Source organism: Perca fluviatilis, chromosome 3, assembly GCF_010015445.1.
Source record: "Perca fluviatilis chromosome 3, GENO_Pfluv_1.0, whole genome shotgun sequence".
Classification (NCBI taxonomy): domain Eukaryota; kingdom Metazoa; phylum Chordata; class Actinopteri; order Perciformes; family Percidae; genus Perca; species Perca fluviatilis.
In genome coordinates, this window is record NC_053114.1 from 26,906,200 (window position 1) to 26,930,698 (window position 24,499).

Here is a 24,499-nt window from a genome sequence, read left to right on the forward strand (position 1 = left end):
TGTATAAACATTTTAGGTAATATCAGCAGCTTAAAGGAAGTCATTTTGAACCCAAGCTGCCTCAGAGCAAAAGAGATAAAATGAAATGGTGTACAGCAGCTGGTTTCAACATGCCATGTCCTGGCTTACCCTCTGTGGCTGTGCGAATAGAGCCACTTGGCCTCTGTGTGTGCATACTTTCAGGTATCGAGCCTGAGCAGCTAGTGGAAGGGCCGGGGGCATCATTGAGCTCTGAGGTAGAGGCATGATGGGAAGATGATGAAGAGGACGATCTGACTGTTTGAGGGTGAATGCTGCCAGAGGTTGTTGGCACAACTGAGAGATCTGTGGAGAAAAGAAGAAAAAAAAGTTGGTGATACTTTAGAAAAGGAGGATTCATGACAACAGTGCTCAGAGGGAGAGCATTTAAAAAAAGGAGAGAAATAAAAGAGCAGACCACTCCTTGACGAAACAACTCGTCTTTCATTTCTCGGGTTACTGACAGAAATGAGAATTTCTGATACTAAAATGTTTCATTTATAAATATTTCATAATTAAATCTAAATGGAGATGGGTCTGTATGTATATGTGTGCGTTTTGTTTGTCAAATCATCCTGCTATTAATGAAATGTCTTTTATGCTACGTTAGTTTTCAAATACATACAATACATATTATTATAATAAATATTTACAATAATAGTTAACAAAAACTAAGAATTTATTTTGACATTTGTAGACATTATTTGTAGATTAATAGGCATGCTTTTCACAAATTATGTCACAATCTAAAATCCAACTTTGTGTGGAAGAAATAACCCCAGCGTGGACTGTAGTATGTGTGTACTTGTCTGCAGAGGCTCAGCAGCCGAGAAGAAGAGCAGACCTTATTAGCATTCCAGTGTGTGCACTACATCTGCTTTTCATATTCACAAATTAATTTCCCCTCCTTCTCCTAAGAAATGCAAAGGCTCTAATACTCAGTGCTCTACCATTTTACTATCCATCATGGGCGTGGGCTGATAAAGAGCCACACAAATGCCTAAGGTTACGAAGCAGCGTCCTTTTATAGAAAAAGAAAAAGAAAAAGTAAAAGGTGTTTAATGTTAGTGGCTTATCACCGAGTGGTTAATTGATGCACATTAGAGTTAATATTTAAAGCATAACAACAACCCTTTTTTTTTTGCTAGTTGATTTAAACTACTTAGGTACTAAGATATCAGGATATAAAATATTAGTTTTGCTAACGGCTATCGCACATTTGTAAAACTATATTTTATGATGGCTCTGTCTTTGGCATGGCATCTTAGGAGCTAAGATATTTTCCCCATTTTTAGTGTAAACACTTAGGGCTAGATTTATCACGCCGTTTTGCCCGTTTCCAGGCGCTAATTGGTCGCGGCGAAAGACGGGTAACCGACGCGGGCTATTTACAAACAGGGCACACTTGGGTAAAGTCGCAGATTGTCTGTCACGGCGAGAAGAGACAAGTTGCGCTTTCAATATGCGTTCGTGGGAGGGTGTGGGAAAGTCGGGAGTTCCACCCAAAAAGATGGGAGGATAAGCGCAAAGTGCACCTAATTATATATTCCGTGGAATTTACAAAGACTGTCAGTAAGAGCGCACCTCTATTCTGTGGGGGAAATTCTCCGCCTCTTAAAAACAGGTCTAAACCAGCCGCAATCGAGTTTCCTCGTAGACCTTTATGCCGCTAGTGAAATGGCAACAGTAATTTGAGCAAGACGAAGACATAGGCGAGGCTGAAAATATTTTTAACACAAGAATCACACTTTGTCAGTGAACACAACATCATTTAGTGTTACAGATCAAGCAGCCATGCAATATTAGAGTTACTGGAAGAAATCAAAGATGAAATTGAATCTCCCACTCAGCGTTCACATCCCATTCCAGCAGTTGTTAAACTCCTCGCTACATTACAAATATTGGCATCAGGATCATTTCAAACAGTCATAGCATCAGCAGTGGGAATATCGCAGTCTGCACTCAGCCATATCATAGCACAAGTACCGCTTTGCTACAGCGCAATTTACGGTATAGTGGGCGGAGAAAGACGCTGATTGCCTGATGGGTGTCAGGGTTGATAAATACTACGCAAAATGTGGAAGCATACCGTGCGCTATTACCGAACTTGCATAAACAGACGCAGCGCAAACTGCGCTAGTGTTAGTAAATTAGGCCCTTAATATTGCAAACCGTTGGTATGACATTTTTTCTCAAATGCTACTACTTTCGCCATCTCACAAGCCAATTCTTGGATTGAAGGTACCCCTTCGTTCCCCCATACTCTCAGAATAATCTGTCTGGCTATCACTGAACTAGTTTGGACCCAACTTCTTGTGTGCTCATCTATCCCGCTTAAAATTGACCCATCTCCCAGAACAAATAATCTTGGGCTGAATGGAACCTTGGTCCCTGCGGTCCGACATAGGTTATCATGTATCCTTGTCCAAAACTCCTGGACCTTATCACAGGACCGTAGGACATGGAGCAATTGGCCGTCCTCCGTCTTACATTTCCAACAATTTGGTGTGTCTCTGAATCCAAGTCTAAACAATTTGGAGGGAGTCCAATAGAATAATCTTATAATAATAACCTTAAACTGAATGAAGCGGACCCTGACATCGCGTGACATAGTTTTAATATACGTTTATTCTTACCATCTTCATCGACAGTGAGGTCCACCACCTCCCCAGCATTCTGACGCAGTGGTTGGATGACAGTAGATAGTCTGTGACGTCCACGTGGCTCCTGGAGACGATTCTGGGAGCAACTACTAGCCCAAATCCTGCCAAGACCCACTGACCGTGACCTGTAGACACACAAAAAAACTACGGTATTACAGCCAACTGCAGCAGAGGAACACTGGTCCTATCAGGAATATTCGCCAGAGCCAGACTCTCAAGCTCAGTTCCAGGAATGCAGCTGCTTTGACAAAAGCCTGCTGGTGCAAAGGTAGGCGAGGAAGCAACAGTGGACAATTCTAACAAAGGCATTTAGATCTGGTTTTATTACAAAAAGTATTTAGTCAGCCACCAATTGTGCAAGTTCTCCCACTTAAAAAGATGAGAGAGGCCTGTAATTTTCATCAAAGGTACACTTCAACTATGAGAGACAAAATGAGAAAATAAAATCCAGAAAATCACATTGTAGGATTTTTAATAAATGTATTTGCAAATTATGGTGGAAAATAAGTATTTGGTCAATAACAAAAGTTCATCTCAATACTTTGTTGTATACCCTTTGTTGGCAATGACAGAGGTCAAACGTTTTCTGTAAGTCTTCACAAGGTTTTCACACACTGTTGCTGGTATTTTGGCCCATTCCTCCAAGCAGATCTCCTCTAGAGCAGTGATGTTTTGGGGCTGTCCCTGGGCAACACGGACTTTCAACTCCCTCCAAAGATTTTCTATGGGGTTGAGATCTGGAGACTGGCTAGGCCACTCCAGGACCTTGAAATGCTTCTTACGAAGCCACTCCTTCGTTGCCCGGGCGGTGTGTTTGGGATCATTGTCATGCTGAAAGATCCAGCCACGTTTCATCTTCAATGCCCTTGCTGATGGAAGGAGGTTTTCACTCAAAATCTCACAACACATGGCCCCATTCATTCTTTCCTTTACACGGATCAGTCATCCTGGTCCCTTTGCAGAAAAACAGCCCCAAAGCATGATGTTTCCACCCCCATGCTTCACAGTAGGTATGGTGTTCTTTGGATGCAACTCAGCATTCTTTCTCCTCCAAACACGCCGAGTTGAGTTTTTACCAAAAAGTTCTATTTTGGTTTGATCTGACCATATGACATTCTCCCAATCCTCTTCTGGATCATCCATATGCTCTCTAGCAAACTTCAGACGGGCCTGGACATGTACTGGCTTAAGCAGGGGGACACGTCTGGCACTGCAGGATTTGAGTCCCTGGCGGCGTAGTGTGTTACTGATGGTAGCCTTTGTTACTTTGGTCCCAGCTCTCTGCAGGTCATTCACTAGGTCCCCCCATGTGGTACTGGGATTTTTGCTCACCGTTCTTGGGATCATTTTGACCCCACGGGGTGAGATCTTGCGTGGAGCCCCAGATCGAGGGAGATTATCAGTGGTCTTGTATGTCTTCCATTTTCTAATGATTGCTCCCACAGTTGATTTCTTCACACCAAGCTGCTTACCTATTGCAGATTCAGTCTTCCCAGCCTGGTGCAGGTCTACAATTTTGTTTCTGGGGTCCTTTGACAGCTCTTTGGTCTTGGCCATAGTGGAGTGTGACTGTTTGAGGTTGTGGACAGGTGTCTTTTATACTGATAACAAGTTCAAACAGGTGCCATTAATACAGGTAACGAGTGGAGGACAGAGGAGCCTCTTAAAGAAGAAGTTACAGGTCTGTGAGAGCCAGAAATCGTGCTGGTTTGTAGGTGACCAAATACTTATTTTACAGAGGAATTTACCAATTAGTTCATTAAAAATCCTACAATGTGATTTTCTGGATTGTTTTTTTCTCATTTTGTCTCTCATAGTTGAAGTGTACCTATGATGAAAATTACAGGCCTCTCTCATCTTTTTAAGTGGGAGAACTTGCACAATTGGTGGCTGACTAAATACTTTTTGCCCCACTGTATGTATGTATGTATGTATGTATGTATGTATGTATGTATGTATGTATGTATGTATGTATGTATGTATGTATGTATATATATGTTTAATTTCAGTCTTTTAAACTCCGGTCGATTTCTGAGGACTATGGTTAACTACTCCTCAGATCTCTGCAGGGTAAATCCAGACAGCTAGCTAGACTATCTGTCAAATTTGAGTTTTTTGTTGTACGACAAAAAAAACAACTTTTGAATGTCCACGTTCCACCAAAACAAGTTCCTTCCCGAGGCTATTTTGCAGTGGCTCAGTGGCTTTTCCCGGTGTTTAGCGCCGCCCACGACGATTGGGATTGATTTAAATAAATGCCAATAAACCAGAGTACGTTTCTCGCCCATCACGGAATGCTGTGTAGACTAGCCAGACCTTCCTCCGCCGCAGTGCTGCGGAGGAAGGTCTGGCAAAGCGAGACTAGCATATTGGTGACGTCGTCGCACATTCATTTACAGTCAGAAGACAATGAGCCGACGCCCGGTCCAGATGCTCTCAAAATTGTTTTTATGTCCCTACGAAGGCGCAGCACAAAAACCTTTTAGACCCTTCAAATGTTGGGAGCTAACATGGTGATCAATCCTCATATGATCAGTGTGGTCTGTAGTCAAAACAGATTTTTCTGTTAAGTGAGTATAAAATCAGCCTGGCTTTGTGAGTTGCTGGAAAGCATGGTAGGACTATATAGACTCGGTACACAAGTTGTAGCACACGAGTTGACTCAAAACTATTAGCACATAATCAAAATATTGTACACTATAAATGTTTAGATCGCATCTGTTAATAAGCTCTATCAGAAACTACAGCTGGCTTGTTCTCTCTGGACTGCTATCATGGAGCTCTGCATCTACAAACACCCCACCACTTCCATCTAAATCTCACCATTCTTTCCACCCACCTTCCTTTTTCCTATATCTCGCTACAATGCTCTGTACCTCTCTTGCCCTGCCTTCAGCCCTTTCTCTTTTCTTCCTTTTAATTTTCTCTTTCAAAGGCTGCTGTCGCTCTACCCCTTGCTCTCTGAGACTGGAGTGAGTGGCCAGGGAATAGCCTCATTTCCACCCACAGTGCCGTAAAGCCAGGTGATCAGAGGGAGGAGGGATCAGCCCAAGGGACAAGAGACTAGAAACTATATGGGTGTGCCGTAAATCTGGATACCATGGAGCTTTGTGGCTAGGGGATTTCACTGCTATTCCCTTGCAGCGTTTAAAAGATGCACAGGAGCAGAGGGAAAAGGCTGTGTATTGAGTGTCAAAAGCTCTTGGTGTCAATGTATATGTAATGTAATGTGTCTCTCTTTTTCTTAGCCCTCTCTATGCACTTGATAAATTTAGCAATAAATAAAAAACTAAAACTGAAAATTGAAAAAATGTATATAGTATGAATACTTCATTTTTTGGTTCTGCCTTTTTAAATCTAAGTTATTAGCAACACTTTTTAAAAGATGATTTTTTTGGGGGGCTTTTCCCTTTATTTGATAGGGACAGTGGATAGACAGGAAAGGTGGGAGAGAGATGGGGGATGATTACTCCGCTGCAAAGTGCTGCAGGCCGGACTCAAACCTGGGCAGCTGCAAAGCACTCAGCCTACATGGGGCGCACACTATTACTGGGTGAGCTAGAGGTCGCCCCGTTATTGGCAACACTTAGAAAAATGTTTGTGTTTTTTTATTTTATTTTCTATTTTGAAGTTATTTCAACTAGTGCTGCGCCCGTTTGGAGCTCATGCCTGTTTGGAACAGTCCGACTGCTTGGTTCCCAGTCCTTTTTTCCCCCCACGTTATCTGACTATAAGCGCGGTACAATCAGGCGTGTCGGCTGCGGCTCGTCTAGATTTGGTGTGTCCCCTTTTTTTGTCTAGCCGTCACACATCCAGGTAGCGATGTGGCCCGGGTGGGGGAAGCAGGGAGCCCGGCTCTGTCTGCTGGGGAAGACCCTCCAGCGTGCAGAACGGACGGAGAAATGTGCACAACCGCCAAGCACCAAAGCAATGTGCTGGAGAGCCTAAGAGGCTTGTGAGAGGTTGTGTAGGATTCATTTCATCATTTGTAGGGTAGACAGCAATCACTTTTTGGCACCGCACTGGTAGCCCACTGTGAAGACATTCTTCACTGAGAGCATGGATGTATAGACTGATACGAGAGGCGATCCCGCAGTCTCTTGTCTCCGCTAGAGGCAGGCCGCCGGCCCAGCCCGGGTTTTGATCACATTCCTCCGATGTGTTTTAACGCAGGAAATGCCTTTCACACTGCGGTTTGTGATAAGGGGGATTCCCATCAGCTTGTACGGTCTGCTTCCAATTCAATTTCCTGTGAGACATGCTGCACAATGCAAGAAGTGGAATAGAGGAGGAAGCTTATTAACTTTCATATTTCACAAATTGCTAAAGCAAAGTTGTGCACACAGTTGCAACTACCCACAAGACACACAGCAATGAGGGTGTGTCGGTGTATCAATTGGCCAGGCTCCTCAGCTCTGGGTTGATCCCAGGGAGCAGGACTAGCCACTAGGGAGGGGTTCCTAATTAAGTAGACCTGGGATTATTTTGTAAATATCTGTTTACCACCAAGATCTCCTGGGGGTGGGAGGGGGAAAGGGGGGAGGTAAACAGTACATCGTAAACATGAACACTATGGGAATGGGTGGCTTGGCAAAGCTGAGGTTGTGCCAAGCCAAGGTGATGTGGGACACATGCCCCAGGGATCAGAGGAGGGCTGATCACTGCAGTAAAGTAGAGTAAACTACTGGCTTGGAATAAAACTAGTAAACAATTTGAGGAATCAAGCTTTGCAATGATGAAAGTATCAAGTTTATCTTCAAAATTAGAGTATGCTTACGTCACTTTTTAACTCTGAGCACTCACAGTAGAGAACTGGCAGATATAATGAGTACTGATGCTTATCCCTTCATCTTAAATAAAGAAAATATATCATTGTTAATTACAGAGCGGCATTGCCAGCTCTTGACATTTGCACATCCTTTTCAATGTACAAACAAAAAATATACATAATTACGTAAGTATATCATACCATCCAGCTTTCATTTAAGCAACGTTTTGCTCAAGTTAAATTTGGGCAAGTAGACTTAAAGCTGCAAACTGAACGTCTGCTAAATCTCCAATTTAAGTGGAATAGGTTCGTTTTTTGAGGTTGATGGGATATGTTTGTGGATCAGTCATTCAATGCAAGTGACTTGATTGTTTGTTGATTTGTTTGTAGCCATCTCAAATACAGGCACAACATTACTGGTATAAGTATACATAGATAGGATCTACACTGGAATCCTGATGGCAGTATGTGCTGTAGTCACAGAAAGTCTAATGACATTCAAAACGTTTTGTGACCCAATTACTATGCATGTCCTTGGCTGATATGCAGAATCAGGGCAGAGGCTGATTTTTATCCATATCAGCTACATAATCCTTGTTTATTGTAACCCACTGAGCTCTAGGTAAATCGCTGCCAAACTCGCCCCACAGTGCACTGTTAAAACACTGGAATGTTCTCCTACTGCACTGCTTCGCAAGTGAGTGAACTGTGGAGCGACACAAACAAAAAAAGAACATCCAGCAAGTTATTCAAATTAAACATACAGTATCCATATGCTGACAGCATGTCAATGGGCAATGTGAGGAGAGCAGGTTTGGGATCAAAATGGTTGCTTTGCCCTGATTTCAGTTACATTTTTCACCATGTCCCTAACGTGCTGCTGTTGGTTGAAAACTGTATTTGGACAATTTGTTTAAGCTGGGATGAAGAGAGTAGACTGTCCAAATCCTGTCCACAAGTTACAGACACTCCTCAGTCCACAGACATGACAAGAAATTATATTAGACACTATACAAAACACCAAAGGAGAAAATGATCTTTATGAATGTAGGCCTACTTGAGGCTACATGTGCATTGTGCAGCTGAATTATAGGACGTACACTCAGTTGCCAGATTATTAGGTACACTTAGCTAATACTAATGCAGTCTAATTATTACAGTCCTGCAATACATCCTACCTCCATCAGAAGTTATAATGTCCACTTTTGGTTGAAACTGTGTTGATTCAACTTTATGATCTTTTTGGAGGATAGTTTTTGTTGTTGCTGAACTGTATTGTATGAAAATAAAGTTGAACCTCTCTAAAACAGTTTCAACAAAAACTGTTCTAAAAATTATAACCTTCATCAAGGTCGGTAAATATCATAATGGACTTGCTATTTCTTACACAAACCAAATTAAATAAGTGGGATCAGGGGGAATCAATCAATCAAAAAACGATAAATACTTAATTGAGTTATTTTCAACACACTATTACACTACCAAAAAAGCCAGAGCCATGATACATTGTTTCTATGTGTTTCTGTAAGCGTGCACATGTATTGTTCCTAAATTGACATAAACTGCACACAAGCAGACGTTCACAAATCGGACCACTGGCGGTGTCAACAAAGCTTTCATTGCTCATTCTGTTGGCCTTGGGTTTGGCCCGCCCTCCTGTTTTTTTTTTCCCCCCCCCCCTTAAGAAACCCCCTCCCTTTTTTTTAAAAGCGCGGAAATTTTTAAAAAAAAAAAAAACAATACAGCATTTCCAAGCTTGGCACATTCACATCTAGAAACAATTTTCAATCAAAAAAAAGAAGGAAAGATACTGTGTCGGAAAAGATTAAAAAGGGATACAGATAGAGGTTAACACAAAGGCAGAGGTTTGTGAATTTAGCTGCATAATGGCCTACATGAGGAATTAGTGGAGTATTGAGACAGGAAGTGATATAATGAGAATAGAAAAATAAAATTCTCAATGGAGTGAGGAAAATGGAGCGTGCTGCAGAGAATGACACTGGGAGCCATTTATCTAATATATTACTCTTGCACTGTAAATATTTAGTAGTTCTAAGAGAAACAGAGTGCCACGTTCTGCATATTTCTTAAAGCCTTATCAACTACCCTATTTACCCAACTACCCTACCCCATTTCACTAGTTAGGGGTAGGCGGTATATATGATGATATGGTAGCCATGATATGGATTTAGGTATACATTTTGTTCGGGTATAGAATGTATTTTAAGTTACTCACAGGTAGTGACTGATGGACATTAGCTATGTTCTCATCTTGTCGTCAGAGATATCTCAGTAAGCAAGTAGCTTGTCAGACATTTTCGTCTTCCACCTCTCTGTATCATAGAATTATCTGTGCATGCATCTGTCATTACCGGTAAAAACAGTCATGTCTACTTAAAATCATAGTTAAGATTTTTTGACAATAGCTTCTTTTACCCAGAGATTCCACAATACTGCCATAAAGTAAGTAAGTGAGTGTAGTAAGTGGAGTGAGTGAGTGAGTGAGTGAGTGAGTGAGTGAGTGAGTGAGTGAGTGTATATATGACTCTGTTACTACCTATACTGCTGGCTTAACGGCGGAACAACTCTGTCCCCCCCAGTCTCTGTCTGTGCCTTTTATACAGAACGCGAGGCGGAATAACGTCACAACATTCCTGCCTAAACAGGCTGTGTGAAAAGGGCTTATGTTTACTGAAAAGGATTATCTACCTCACGCATGTTTCAAGCCTCTACAAACTGATTTTCACACATTGTAGAAATTGATTAAAATCAAGGCTGGCAGGAATATAAAGTATACCTGATTTCTAGAGGACCCCGATTTCTAGAGTACCCAAAAAGATTATAGTTATTTTATCTAAAAATAATGAATATCAAATGTGTTTCACTTTCTCTGGCACTATCACTGTTAGTGCTGATTACTTAGTAATAAACTAACGATGGTAACATATGGTTTTAATATGTAAGTGGCATAAAAGTCAAAGAGACACCGGCTGATTATGAACCTTTATTCATACAAGCAGTTAAGTTTGTGCCATTTCTAAGTAAGAATTAAATAACATGGGCATTGAGCAGGTCCCTTCAGCGTGATAGGCTTTTGTTTCTATAAACAACAAGGCACGCAGCCTACTTTCTCTGGGCAATGTAAGCTATGGAATCTATGAGCAAAGCACTTGAGTACACTGCACCCAACCCCCCCCCCCTCTGCTCTTTCTTCCAAATAACCATACAGATCTTTAAACACCAGCAATCAGAAAACTGCATTTACTCCCTTTCCTATTCTGTCATCTTGGTTACTCCTACATGCAATCACTAACACATTATGTGGTTAAGGCCTTAATCGAGTTAAAGGCCTTTACTCGAGCATTTCATTTACAATTGAGTATTCATTGGCTATTGATGAACAAGAAAATCCATAGTGACAGAACATACCATGACCAACAGCTCCCATCATTAATATAAAGGTACTTTATATTAATAAACAACTGTGAAAGGAGTAAAGCGTGATTTACACTTCTGCGTAAAATCCACGTCGTGGCTACATATGTAGGTACGTGGAGACACAAACCTACGCCGTAGCCTGACATGCACCTCTCGAAAAATGTAACCACACGTCGCGGCGATGTGCGTCGCTCGGCCATGGCTTGGTAGCGTTGCATTTCCCCATACTCATCTCCTGGTTCTCCTTCTCCATGAACAACATGATATCTAGGAGAAGGTTAACTTTTCCTACTGCAGATTTCCGACCATGGTCAGAAAGCACAGGGAAGAGACTTAGTTTCTCCCACTATGACTCCAGAGTTGGTATTCGCTCCGAAGCTAATCGCCGTCACTCTCTCACTGAGTCCCCACACATGCCGGCCCTGCTATTCTCTTAAACAGATAAACGCAAGCACCAACGCACAAGTATAAACTTCAGGCCACTTACGTAGGCTACGGCGAAAGCTCTGCGTGGAGCCTCCGCACAACCATCGGAGTGTAAATGTGTGTGAATGTTTACCTGATGAGCAGGTGGCACCTTGTACGGCAGCCTCGGCCACAGTGTATGAATGCGTGTGAATGGTTCCTGTACTATGTTAAAGCGCTTTGAGTAGTCGTTAAGACTAGAAAGCGCTATATAAAAACAGTCCATTTACATTTACATAAATCAAGCTTAAGACTTAATATAACGATAACATCAATATTGCAATAAGCTGAGTACCTCAGATGATGTATTTCATAATTTTGGAATCAACTTAATTATTTTTTTTTAAGCAATTTAAGTTATGGTGTTTATTAAAGGACAATTCCGGCACAAAATGAACCTAAGGGTTAATAACATATGTTTACCGAGTCATCAGTCGCCATCTCGGAAAACAGTCATTAGCAGTCGAATCATGAACGCTGTGTTTGAGCTATGTTACTGGTTGCACAGCGTTCGTCGTTCGACTGCTCATGGCTGTTTTCCAAGATGGCGCCCGCATGTAAACATGAACGCTACGGTCTTTATAATCTATCTTTTTAATAAACTGTCTGTACAATTACAAAGTTCTCAATGCTTTGGTTTACATGTAGGGACCCTCATTATTCTACCGTTGAAGTGTGGTGCTATTTTGAGTCTTGTTACTGGTATAAAATAGCGATTTACCATCTGCCCCACGAAAGCTAGCGTTAGCAGCTAACCACCGGTTTGCGGCAGCTTGTTTAAAGCTAGAGACACATTCGATCAGCATGAAAACAGATCCCAGAGAACGTTCGACTCGGTACACATGTTATGTACCCCTAGGTTCATTTTGCACCGGAATTGTCCTTTAAGTTATACTCAACCTTAACTTAAGAGTATATTTTTGGTATCAAAGATTTATACACTGTAGGCTTAAAAGGCAGTTTCCATGGTCATATTGAAGGAATCTAAGTAAAAAATATATTCTAATTAAGAGAGGTTTAATAGGGAAAAAAAGAAATCGAAAGGTCCATATAAACTTAAAACTCTTGCAGTATCATCCACTTCTCCACTGTCTGTCTTAATGCACGGTTTCTTCCAAAGTCATTGGTTTGACAGAATATTGCCACATTCACTGCTTCCGTTTGTTCGTGTGACAGGCTTATGAACACTAATACCACCAATACACTGGTGCTCCGTTATAGTCCCTGCTAGAGAGACTACTGACTATAATCCAAGTTCACATATAGAACCACACCAAAAGCAGACATCAGTAATAAAACATTGCAACTTATTGTTTTAAAAAACACAAAAGACTACCCTAGTAAACAACACATAAATAGCACAACCAGCCACGCAGGGAAAGGAGGTTCTTCATGCTCTAAAGAAAGAGGAACCCCACATGACCAGTCATGCAAAATATACTGATGCTTGTCCTCAGAAGATTACTCACAAGAGAGCAACGCTCTGAAAATTCCTAACAAACAATAACATTTCTGAAACGTTTTGATCTGGTTAAATATTGATTTACAGGTCTGCATCAATCTGCTGTTTTTGATTTTAGTTCTACCGGAACCCAAAACCACACTGGGTTCTAGCATAAAAAATGATTAGACCATTACAGAAGCAGGTAGCACTTTGCTCATATCCAACCTTTTTGATAAAAAGAAAAAAAAAAGAAAGAAAAAAAAAAGGCGGGTTTAGTACCTCATTTGGTAATTATACTTGTTTACCAGGGTTCAATATTAGGGTCCTAAACCTTTTTAGTCTGTATATGCCACCCACAGTAGGAAAACTAAAAGTTGTTATCATAAATACTTGGGCTTTTCTCTTGCCAATAAGGTTGGCTGTCCTCACTTACAACTCACAAATGGCCTCAAACAAGTTTATCTTGTCTGCCGACATATGCTGCATATTGATAAAAGTATTCCTAGGATTAATATGTTCTAGAACCATCCTGAAGGCCTTGTGACCTAACATAAAAAAATATACAAGATACTATTTTACATCAGTAGGGATAGAGAGCCCCATACCCTAAGGTTATCAACTAAACAAGGCTGACATTTAGCCTAGTGGTTAACCAGACAAGTGAGGGGAACTTACTGTAAATGACAGGATCAAAACATTATTTCAATGCCGGCTGAAAAAGCTGAGGTGCATACCTGAAACCATCTCCGACCGTGACAATCTCCACCTCACTGTCTGTTGAGGTGACATTGATCTCCTCACTTGCAGGGACAGCAGGAGCTGGAGCTGGAGTTGCCTCAATCACCACCACATCCTCATCCAGGCCACCTGAGCACACCAGTTGAATTTAGTATAGTACAGACGCACAATCAGACAAAAGGCAAAGAAAGCATTCAACTACAATACAATTCGGGCTGGGTGTCGCATGATTTCCCGAATCGATTGTATTCCGATTCACAAGGTCCCCGATTTGATTACATTTCTGATTCGATTCTATACTTCATATTCTATATTGCAGTGACAATACCAATTTTGCTTGGAAATTAAATAGATTCTCAGAGAACTTCTGCTGTAAATTGTACAAGCAAGAAGCAACCCTCATTTTATATATAATGCACCAGGTTGATGTTTACATTTAGAATTGAACCCCAAAAAGTTTGTTTAAAGTAGTTTTTACTTACACATGCATGGTAAAAAAGGCATATATTAAAAGATCGATTTCTGGATTTTATGAATCAATATTGGATCACTTAAACAAAAATCGATTTTAATTGGAGAATCAATTATTTTAATCCAGCCCTAAATGCAATTAACAGAAAATACATACTTGAAATGAAAACTTGTAGCCCGACTACGCTTCATGACACTATTAATCAGGAATTATTCACATTAAAGTTGGGTACAAATAAATGAACAAACACATTTAAGTTTGTGCAGGCTGTCATACGCGTCTATTCTCATACAGAATAGACATATACTTTCCTGCTTTAAGTTTCAAAAAGCCTGTACCCCTTCTTTAATGGCTTAGTCTAACACCAAGCAAGTTGTGTAAGTGGCCAGATAGTATTTCTCCAGTTTCATCATGCTAACAGCAGTATCATCAGGCTCAACAGTTTAACAGGAGAAATGTAGGTCATCAGTGCTCACTGGGATTGGCTTTCTTCCTTCACCGTTCCCAAATGTGCCCTGTGATTGGTTCCCTGTGCACTAGATCTCACTTCATCTCTGCCTGGACTAAATACCATGAAAGCCCCCTCAGGTGTGTTTACTAGAAGTAGATTGTTGCAATAAGAGATCAGAAAGAAGAGAGTTGAGGATAGTTAATATCTCAATGACAATAATTTAAGACTACATTTTTTTAACCTTTTTAGTTTGAAATTATAACAATTTTCATAAAACAAGCACTCCTTGTTTTTAAAAACTTAAATCAATCATTAATCCTAAGGGCCGCAACATTCACAGACACAATCACGAAAATGCATATTCGTATCACCTACTGCTTTTCCATATGGTTTGCAAAATGAGATAGATGTTATCTATATTTCAAAATTACATTGACCACATTATGCACACAAAGATCACGGTCATACTTCAGCGCCAGAGGTGCTGCATGTGTATTAATGCCACCTACATTGCACACAAGGAGCCTAGTTCATCACAGGCACTGCTCAAACAAGTTAAAGTCATGGCACACTAATTTGGGACAAATGCATCATTCTCCTCAGTCTTCTTAATGGAGCCACTGCCAAAACCATGGGAGAGCAATGGTGGCATTGCCTTCTTAAATAGATTCTATGTTGTGTTTTTTTTTTCACAAGTGAACACAGATTAATCTACTGGTTCATTTTAAGGTTTAAGACCAGGCATACATTTATCCTAATTCCCAGTGTAAGTGAGAGTTGCTGACTCATGCATCTGGTGTATGAGTCAAGGTTACAAATTATCTCCTACATTCTTAAGCATTAAAATGTAAATCTTCAGTCAACCATTTATGGCAGACAGTAGATGGCATCTATATATATTTCAACCAATACAAGGACAGAACATTAAGTTATGTCTGTTCAGATTTACCAGTGCAGTGACTGTGAGCAAAACATTTTACTGAAGTATATCAACAGCTGAATTCAATGCACTGGAGGTTTTAAAATAACAAACTTTTTAAGGTAACTGCTTCATTACTCGTGTGAGTGATTAACAAAGTAATACAATTTTATGCTGCAGAAGTGTATACTGTGTTTTCGTGCACATCGCTAAGTGCCTTGCCATAATTCCCAAGTGTGATTTCTATTCCAATTGTCTCCTGAGAACTGCTGCTTAGCACCCTCTGCAAGACTAGCTGCCTGGCACTCTGGTGAAGCCTTCATGTGGTTATAAACAACAACACTTGTACAGCTTGTAGAGAATTGTAACCAATGATTGCAGTGTTTGACTAGGTAATGAAATACCTACTACTACTAGACCTAACATGTCTATATGACAAACTCTGGAACAAAAAATGTCAAAAGCCCAAGTGACGACTTACTGAAGTTCAACCGCCACTTTATTTCGATCATTGACAATGCCAACAATGTAGTGTGACAAATCATCAGATGACGTGTGCATAAGGGAATTTGTAGAATTTGATTTGATCTAAAAATGACAATCCAGGTGTGACCTGCATTCAAAGTGATTTTTAGATGTTGTTCATTCAAATTTAATATATTCTGTTTACCTCAGGTTAGAAGTAGGATTAAACGGTTTCCTGGCTACATCACACACCTGCCCCAACTCTGGACATTTAGAAGGCAGCTTTCATCACTTGCCTTCATGCTTTCCCCTGCTGTAAACACATGCCTTGTTTTTCCTGCGAGACCTGCTGTTTCTATGCAAAGCCCGTAACTAAACAGTGCTTGAGTTTTCTCCCACCGGCCTCCCATAGAGGCACAACAACTAACTTTCCATTCTCCCCTAAGGCCACAACAGCAGAAATATTGCTGAGGCTAAATGGCTACATGAGGATAACAATGAACCAAGGTAGAGGTGGGGCTTTTTAAAGGATATACTGACTCCTGTTGTAAATGGAAGGTGACTTTCATATGCACACTGGGCTGTGCCACTTTGCTGAGAATGAGAGCAGAAAGCTATGGTTTAGATTTTGGATATAAACCTGCTGTTCCAACAGGTACAGAAGGCTGCAGTTTCCATTACAGCATGCCAGGTGTGTGGGGCCATGAAAAGCAGAGGAGAGTAGCTATTATTTTATCAGATGTGCCCAAGCCATTACAAAGACATAAAGACAATATACAATTTCTTACATTGTTCACCTAGTTTTTACGTAGACTTGGGACACACTAAAGCAGCAATAGGCTGCCATGTGGAGGGCAAGAGCTATTTGTGAGCATATTTTTACAACAGCCAAACACGATATGCAATGCTGTCTACTTCCCCTTGTCTGGTTGAGAGCTAGGATGAAATCACCTGGTGCAGAATGAAAACCTGTAGACTTGTGATCCTGCTTCTGTAAACAGTGATCTTGTTACCATTATCACACTTCTGCAATAGCCAATTCATTTCTGATTGTACAGTGAAGGGAACTGGATGTCTATGGTTTAACCCTTGTGTTGTCTTCCCGTCAACCTTGAAACCTTTTTTTCTTCTTTCTCCAATGTTTTAAATTGTTACATTTTTCTTCTACACATTTGCAGTGCTTATTTCTACGTCCCATATTTTCTGATATAAAACAAAAATTGAAAATGGGTAAATTTGACCCAAAGTCAACACAAGGGTTAAAAGTGTACATGCCTATGAGGGTTATTTAAATTCTTTAAAAAGATGTTGACAAAATAACCTTTTTTGTGATCTAGCTCCTATTGCAAGTTGCACAACACCTGTTGACCTCTTCTCTGGAACCAGCCATTTCTGTTTTTGTGTTCTAGTTTTTTTTAGTGCATATTAATTCACATTGCATCAATGTACTTTTTTTTTTTAAAACAAAATGTTAATTCATGCTGGACTGTGGGTTTTTTCTGCAATGTTAGATATCCTGGTGCCTCGGAGCTTTAGGAGACATAATTCCCATTATACTGTTACAACGGTCACGGTACCCATCTTGGCCTTTTCAAATAATCAATCAAATAAATATGTCCACATTGTGGTGTAGCATTTTGCCTGTTGATGTTTATTAAACCCATGTTGTCTAATAAGAGCAAAAGGCCCTGATATACTGTATAAGCCATCTAAAGTTTATTTATTGACTGTTAATCAATTAAATAGCTATATAAATACATTAACACTAACATCTTTGATAGCCCTAAAAATACAAACCAATAATGACTGATCTGGCCTGTGTAGTCCACGATGTTATGGTGATCACACTGCAATCACACAGTATTACGCTACGTAAGCTTTCCCTGTTAGTTTATGCTTTTAACCACATGATATAACCTACGTAACATACCTCATGCTGTGAAACAAGATATGTTAGATACAATACAGAGATTACAACACAACAACTGTAATAGACAACTGTAATAGAGTAATGGTTTGTAATTACCTGTGGCTACAGTAGCACTGTTGGGCTGGCTGCTAGTGCTACTGACATCTACATACAGCTCATCTTCTGCTTCGGTAGAAGAGGGGGTAGAAGAGTCACTACTTAGCTCCTCGCTGGAACTACTGGTGCTATGGAGTAGAGCATACTTCCTACGTGCTATCACTTCACGTTTCTTTCTTTGCAGTAGTAGTCGCTCCTTTTGCTTCTGAGTACGCTGCCCCCCTACAGGAGCTGTTTTCACAAAGCGTTTCCTATGTAGAGGCCGCCGGCTGCTCAGACATGGCCGCTTCAGCAGAACTGGCTCAGCTTCAGACCGCACCCACTTATGAGAGCGATTCCCCCGAGTTCGACCCAGAACAGGGCGCAGGCCAACTCCAGCGGCTCCTCCTGTTGTTAGGGCAGGAGCCTTGTGTTGGCCCCCTGTTGCTCCAGCTTCCCCCTCCTCCTCTGAGCTGAGCGTGTCCGAGTCCCCGAATCGCAGGCTAGAGGAGGGGGAGGAAGCACAGTCACTAAAAGAGGACTCGTGATTATGTTCGTCCTCACTTGGGTGCTGTAAAAGTTCTACCCTGGGACGCTGAGGGGCCAGTGAACTCTCACTGATGTGGCCCTCCTTCAGTGAGCAATCTGATGGCCCTGCCTGTTGGCCTTTTCTTTTTCTGCGCCCAGGGAGGGTCCGTTCTGAGTCTCTGTGTGTTCCTGTGTCCCTCAGGGGCCGATGCCTGGACTCACACAGGGTTTCAAATTCGCTGCCTGCCTTTCCAATCACCTCCATGTTGTTAGGAAAGCTCTTGGCTGCCTCCATGGGCTCTGGGTTCACCAGTGGCTCCTTCAGATGCTCCTGTCTGCTGGGGGCCTCAGATGGCACCTCACTCTTCATGGCGGCAGGTCCGTCCTCAGAGGGCAAACAGCAAGTGCACTCGCATCAGTTCCTAGGCATCTATCCGCTGCATCTCACAAAACCTGAAAAAAAGAAGAAAGGAAAAGAGTTACAGGTGCACAAGCGGCTTTGTGCTGCATGATCGCAAAAGGACAGATCATTATGTCCGTGACAGGATTAAGACCCTTCAAGGTTTCTGGAAAATAAAGACCAATTTCACAACCAACAATAAAAAGCAAAACATCACATCTAAATTTGAGTCTGACCAGTGAGCTAAAAATGTTCTATGCTCTCAGTCATCCACGAAATGCATAGCTAAAATAAAATGTTAGGTTAATAAATTAAAAGCAAGCAACACAATCCGATTAGATCTGTTTGATCAGAGGACACAGCTAGTTAGGTGCTTCAATGTTATAAATATGACTTAATCTTAAAATGATGGACTTCTAATAATACTACCTATCCCTTCGGTACCAATTACAAGGACTTTTAAAAGGTTGCAAGGGAAGTGAATAAAAATAGAAAAGCCAATGCAAAAGCTAGGTAAAAAGAAATATAAAAAAATGCACGGAGCATAAAAGAGAGGCAAAAATCTGTTAATTGATTACAGAAAAACAAAATGTGTAATCTATCTTAAATGTTTTCCATGATGCAGGCCTTATGATAATTTTAGTTCTCATTATGCTATCTTCAATGAATTGTTCAACATTATAGCTTATAGCAGACTTGCTTTTAACTAAAAATGTTATTACAGATTATTTCCAAGCATTTCACTGATAAATCAACAGCACACAGGCCTAAAAACAAACATTAATATGCCCATGACAATACTTCATGGTGTTCAATGCGAGGCAATACATTCATTCATTCTGTTTTTAGTACAAATTAAGGCAGCAGGACCCAAGGCTGCTGATTGAAGATGAAAATAAATACCCAGAGGCTGACTCAAAAGTATTGGCTGAGTCAATACTGATGTGTTTGCTTTATTGTTGATTGCAGGCAATGCATCAATCAGATTAAATGAAATGGGATTCTGTCTATGTTTGTGTATACCAACAAATAACTCCCAAGAGAAAGTGACTCTTTAGGTATGTTGCAGTGGAAATATTTTCACAGCGGTGTAAGGTCTCCCAGAGCAACGCCAAATTCCAGCATAGCTAAAATGCAGGCTACTTCGTGAATACAATAAAAAAATGTGTGTCTCTGTTAAGAGTCACTCCATGTGTATTTTCATATGGCACGTGGCTTACTACACCCTCAGCCAGCCAACTGTGGTGTTAGCATTGACAAGGATTACAATTCTGGGGAACAAGTGTTTTCAAATTGGCAAGAAAGAAAAAAGTATCTATGCCTGAGCTGTCAAACTTGAAAGCTCCTTTTAATGCAATGAATAAATGTAATATACCGTATTACTGATTGCTTCTTTTAGGAAAACTGTGATAGTTTAGGGGTATGTACTCCTCCTCACAGATATTCTGATGTAAAGTATGTAGTTTTCTTGCAATATATCACATATTCAATATCACCCGACCAAGTTCAGGCTTTATATAGCTAACACTTATCCATTAATACTTTGATTTGCCCCAATACCGATCCAGATCAGTTTGAACATCCCGGGTGTGTATCTTAGGCAAAAGCATGCACACGCACAGACACAGACACACACATACACATAAAGAATATATTCCAAAAAATTCCAAAGCAGAAAATTGATTAAATATGATCACTCCTTAATCACAAAGGGTGTTGCATATCTGCAGTGATGTTGACTGATGAACTGTATTTTAACATTAGGGACAGTGTGAAGAAAATTGCAGGCTTATGCACTATAAGCAATTGGTGATATCACCCACAGCAACAAGCCAACCACACTTCTTGATATGATGTAATCAGAAAACAAAATCATGGAGCTACTATTTCAGCAAGTGATTAAGGAACATATTGTACTGATCCGGTCTATGAGGCCATCTGGAAGTACAAGTGATGTTACACAACGCAAGAAAATTAAACAAATGCTTTGCTAGTGCCATCCGCATTGTTTGCTGGGACTACACAATTCACAACATTAAGAAATGTAGATGTCTTGAGTCGGTCAACAGCCCTATGTAATTTTATCTTCAACATCTTAAACATCCAACTACCTTGTTTAAGACATTGTAAGAAATATTATCGTGGGACAGTTGTTAGCAAATTCAAGAGTCATCTAGACTTTTTAAGAGGACGCAGCTACAAAAAAACTTCTATAGAGTTTACTTTCCATCTCTCTGGCACCAGTCTCAGCAAAAATGTAACACCACAGCATTCCTGGTAGGGTTTGCTGCAGGGTATTTGTATTGGACTGCATTAGATTGTACAGGTGTTCATGATGTTCCTGTGAGTTGCACTGCATTAGATAGTCGGCTACAGACTCTAAGCAATGTCAGTTCATTATTCATTCACAACTCATTTCATAGAAACATATTAGTTGTCACTTGACCCGAGGCTGCAACTTTTGTAAAATAGGGCTGATGAGGTTGACGGTGCACAGCGCTCTTTCTGCTTTTATATACAACTCGCTGATAAGTGAGAGTCCTTCGGATGCCACAGAGTGAGCTGCTCAATGACATGCATGAATTCAGGGGCCTCAGAGGACAGCCCTGAATGAAAAACCCCCCATGCACTAAGGCTGAATGATTTAAATTTCTCATAAAGAGGCCCAAATAACGATACGTAAGATATACTGCATATAATGTCTAATGAATCAGTCGCAGCTACTTGCTACCAGAAAATGTATGGTGTAACAGAAATGGCAACAGTAAACCAATTCAAGATGTACGGCTGAGACAGGACTGCTGAGCTGCTGCTAACGATACCCACGGTGCTTTCTGTCTGTGAAACGACTACCAACCACTCCGACTAGGCAAGCAAAAACAGAGCTACATAGATGTATTTAGCTTGACAGAATCGAGCCTGAAACTGGGGCTAAGATTAGTTTTATAGGGCTTAATAATTACAATAGGCTCGGCTGCTATCTGTCTGTCTGTATCCCACAAACGCTTCTGAAGTGACTGGGGCCATATAAACTCGAGTTAATAGAGAATAATTAAAATATGAATATCTAACGTTAGTAACTTATGTTGAGATTATTACAATAACGAATCGAGAGGAACCAAAGTGGACAGCTAACCACCTAGCCTGACACATAGTTAACGTCAACTTACTCCAGACAGAAGACAACAAAGACAACACGTACCTGGGTCTAAGTCCTTTTTTCAAAATGTGTCACCGTCTTTTTTGCAACATGTGAAGTTAAATCCTGTAGGAAAGAATGACAAGCGTTGAAAACGAGCATATATCTAAATGTTAACCCTAACAGCAACTAGGCAGGCCTACATAGAAATCGCGATCCGAGGACGTTAGCGGCTGGGATTGTGAAATTGACAACACAGTCCCGAGCTGAGCCGAGAAGCAAAATCGAAGGCAATGGGCCCTGGATGGCTACGAGCTAAGCTAACGTAAAGGCTAGTTCCACTTCACTCAGCAAATACCCGATTATACTCAGCCATTTTAACTCGCAAATGAATCATATCGAATCTTAAAATGTAGTACGACCTATCTAATATGTTTCTGTTTGACAAAATACAAATGTCTCACTATAAGCCCTCGACGAAGTTGCCATTCCTCCCTTTCGATGCATCCACTCTTGTTTACCCAGCAGGTCGTCTGTTCGCTGGCTACGGATACAACAGTCGTTGCCCTCATTGCCGCATGGGGGCGCCAGATCCTGGCCAGCCGTCAGCTACTTTACGACACTTTGCGACTGCTTGATTTAATCCCTTTCAAAATATAACGTGTAGATAAAAATACTCTCGAGAGGACACTCTCTCCTCGCCCCGTTTCGTTCCACAAAAGAGCATGAGAACCTCTGTGTAATAATAGAAATGTACGCTCATGTACAAGATGATATAAGAAGTTCATGCATTGGTTTGCATATCGCCTTCCTAAATCCTCGATTACAAATACTGGCGCGCCCACTAACGGATATAAATTGGAGATGTCGAAACGAAATTAAAGCCATACATTTTTTTTTATCACGGGCTCTAGTTTTATTTTATTATTATATATATATTACTTTATTTACATTTAATTATGTTTATATTTTAGCCCTATAATTCAACTGATTAACATATAATTATATAATTCACAAACCCATACACTGACCTTTTTCACTACCGCGAATGCAAAACTAATATTTAAATTGAACATCCTAGACCATAAACGCAATTGACAGGGTGGATTTCCCCCCTATTTATGATGAATACATAGTCTTTACAATGTTAGTGAATAACATGAAGCCACGTCTACTTGTGACCCTTTTGTGCAGCTCAATCAGAGGGCGGGTTTCCCTTCACAGTTTAATTTGAATATTTGTTAGATGGCTGAAGAGGTAAATTGTGCAGAATTTCATGAGAAAATGGCATAAAATGCCAGAAAATATCCATAATTTAAAATGGAATACATTTCTTATCCCAGTAGGCCTAGTTATCTTGTGACCCTTTGTAGGCCTACATGCATGTGCTGACTGATGGAATTGAAATGTAGAGAAATATGACATCCAATTCGCACATGAACATTAACAGAGATAAACCTGATCACACATAATAAACATGTAGTTATTTTTGTAAAATATATAGGTTTTGTAATGTTTATGTTAATGTTAGATGTCAAGATTTAGGGTGCTACTGTATTTGGTGTGCATGTGAGATTTAGTGGGATTGCAGCTCTTGTGTGTGTGTTAAATTATGGATTTAAAATGGAGTTGTGTCTCTGATTGGTCTTTAACATGACAGCAGATGTTTCAGTATTGTCAACTATCGTCACTATTATATGATAAAGAATAAGTGGGACATATATGTTGCATTAGAATTATATTATCTATAGTAATGACATTTTAGGATCTGTATAGTTATTAGAAACATTATTGAATCCATGTCTGACCTGGTGTGTGCCTCACACTTGACCAGAGACCTAAGGTGCAGATTTCACAGCTAAAATGGAGCTGAAGAAGATCTAAGGAGCCTGCTTCCTGCAGAAGAGAGAAAGGTAAACTGCTGACTCTAACAGAAAATGACAAGGGAAGCAATTCTGTCAAAAAAAAAAAGTGTAGGTTTTGCCAAGCAAATTTACACATACAGCTGATTAAACAGCTTGAAGAGTTGTACACAATAGGGACACAAATACATATATAAAGCAGAGGATTGACAAAGTACAGGGGCAAGACAACACAAACCAAGATCTTGCGTGTATGGTGCAGAACACTAGTTTGTGAGAGCATAGCCTACATTTACAGGGGTTGTAGCACAACATTCTGGACTCTATACATATTCTCTATGGGCCTCTCTTTTGCATTCACTACTATTCATATTATAGGTATTTGTGGGCTCTCCTAACATGAGAGCCCTAGTCTTTTTTTTCTCCCCCAAATCTACGCCCTGCCTGCAAGTGTCAGAGGCTGGCGTGGCAAGTTTAGGATTGGGTCTAGAGGAGAGCCTACATGTTTTTGAGACCAACAAGAGAAGCAGCTGAATATAGTAACCATCAACAGCTAGGCTACATGTTTGCACTAACATATGGGCTGAAGAAAGCAGGCAACGTTGCAGGTCACTTTAAACTGAACATTTTCACTAGCCTACTTTCCTACGGTTTCCCATACTTTTATTTCCACTGAATTAGGGAATGGACGCGTGGTTAAATACAATGGATTTGATTTAAACTA

At 40.6% G+C, this 24,499-nt stretch overlaps 1 protein-coding gene across 3 annotated transcripts in view; it reads right to left on the minus strand.

Annotated features, from left to right (window-relative positions):
* The window catches only part of rnf111 (ring finger protein 111), a 33,817-nt gene extending 11,308 nt beyond the window's left edge, over positions 1-22,509 (minus strand). For 2 of the 3 annotated variants that reach the window (XM_039794476.1, XM_039794474.1), the window contains exons 1-6: positions 22,378-22,509; positions 21,977-22,039; positions 17,868-18,827; positions 13,531-13,663; positions 2,655-2,806; positions 130-324 (exon numbers count right to left, since the gene is read on the minus strand). In XM_039794476.1, coding sequence (XP_039650410.1) covers positions 130-324; positions 2,655-2,806; positions 13,531-13,663; positions 17,868-18,744 — 1,357 coding nt within the window. In that variant the 5' untranslated portion in view covers positions 18,745-18,827; positions 21,977-22,039; positions 22,378-22,509. The remainder of the gene's footprint in view (positions 1-129; positions 325-2,654; positions 2,807-13,530; positions 13,664-17,867; positions 18,828-21,976; positions 22,040-22,377) is intronic. The other variant, XM_039794475.1, reaches the window with a different exon arrangement.
* Between the last annotated feature and the right edge of the window lie 1,990 nt (positions 22,510-24,499).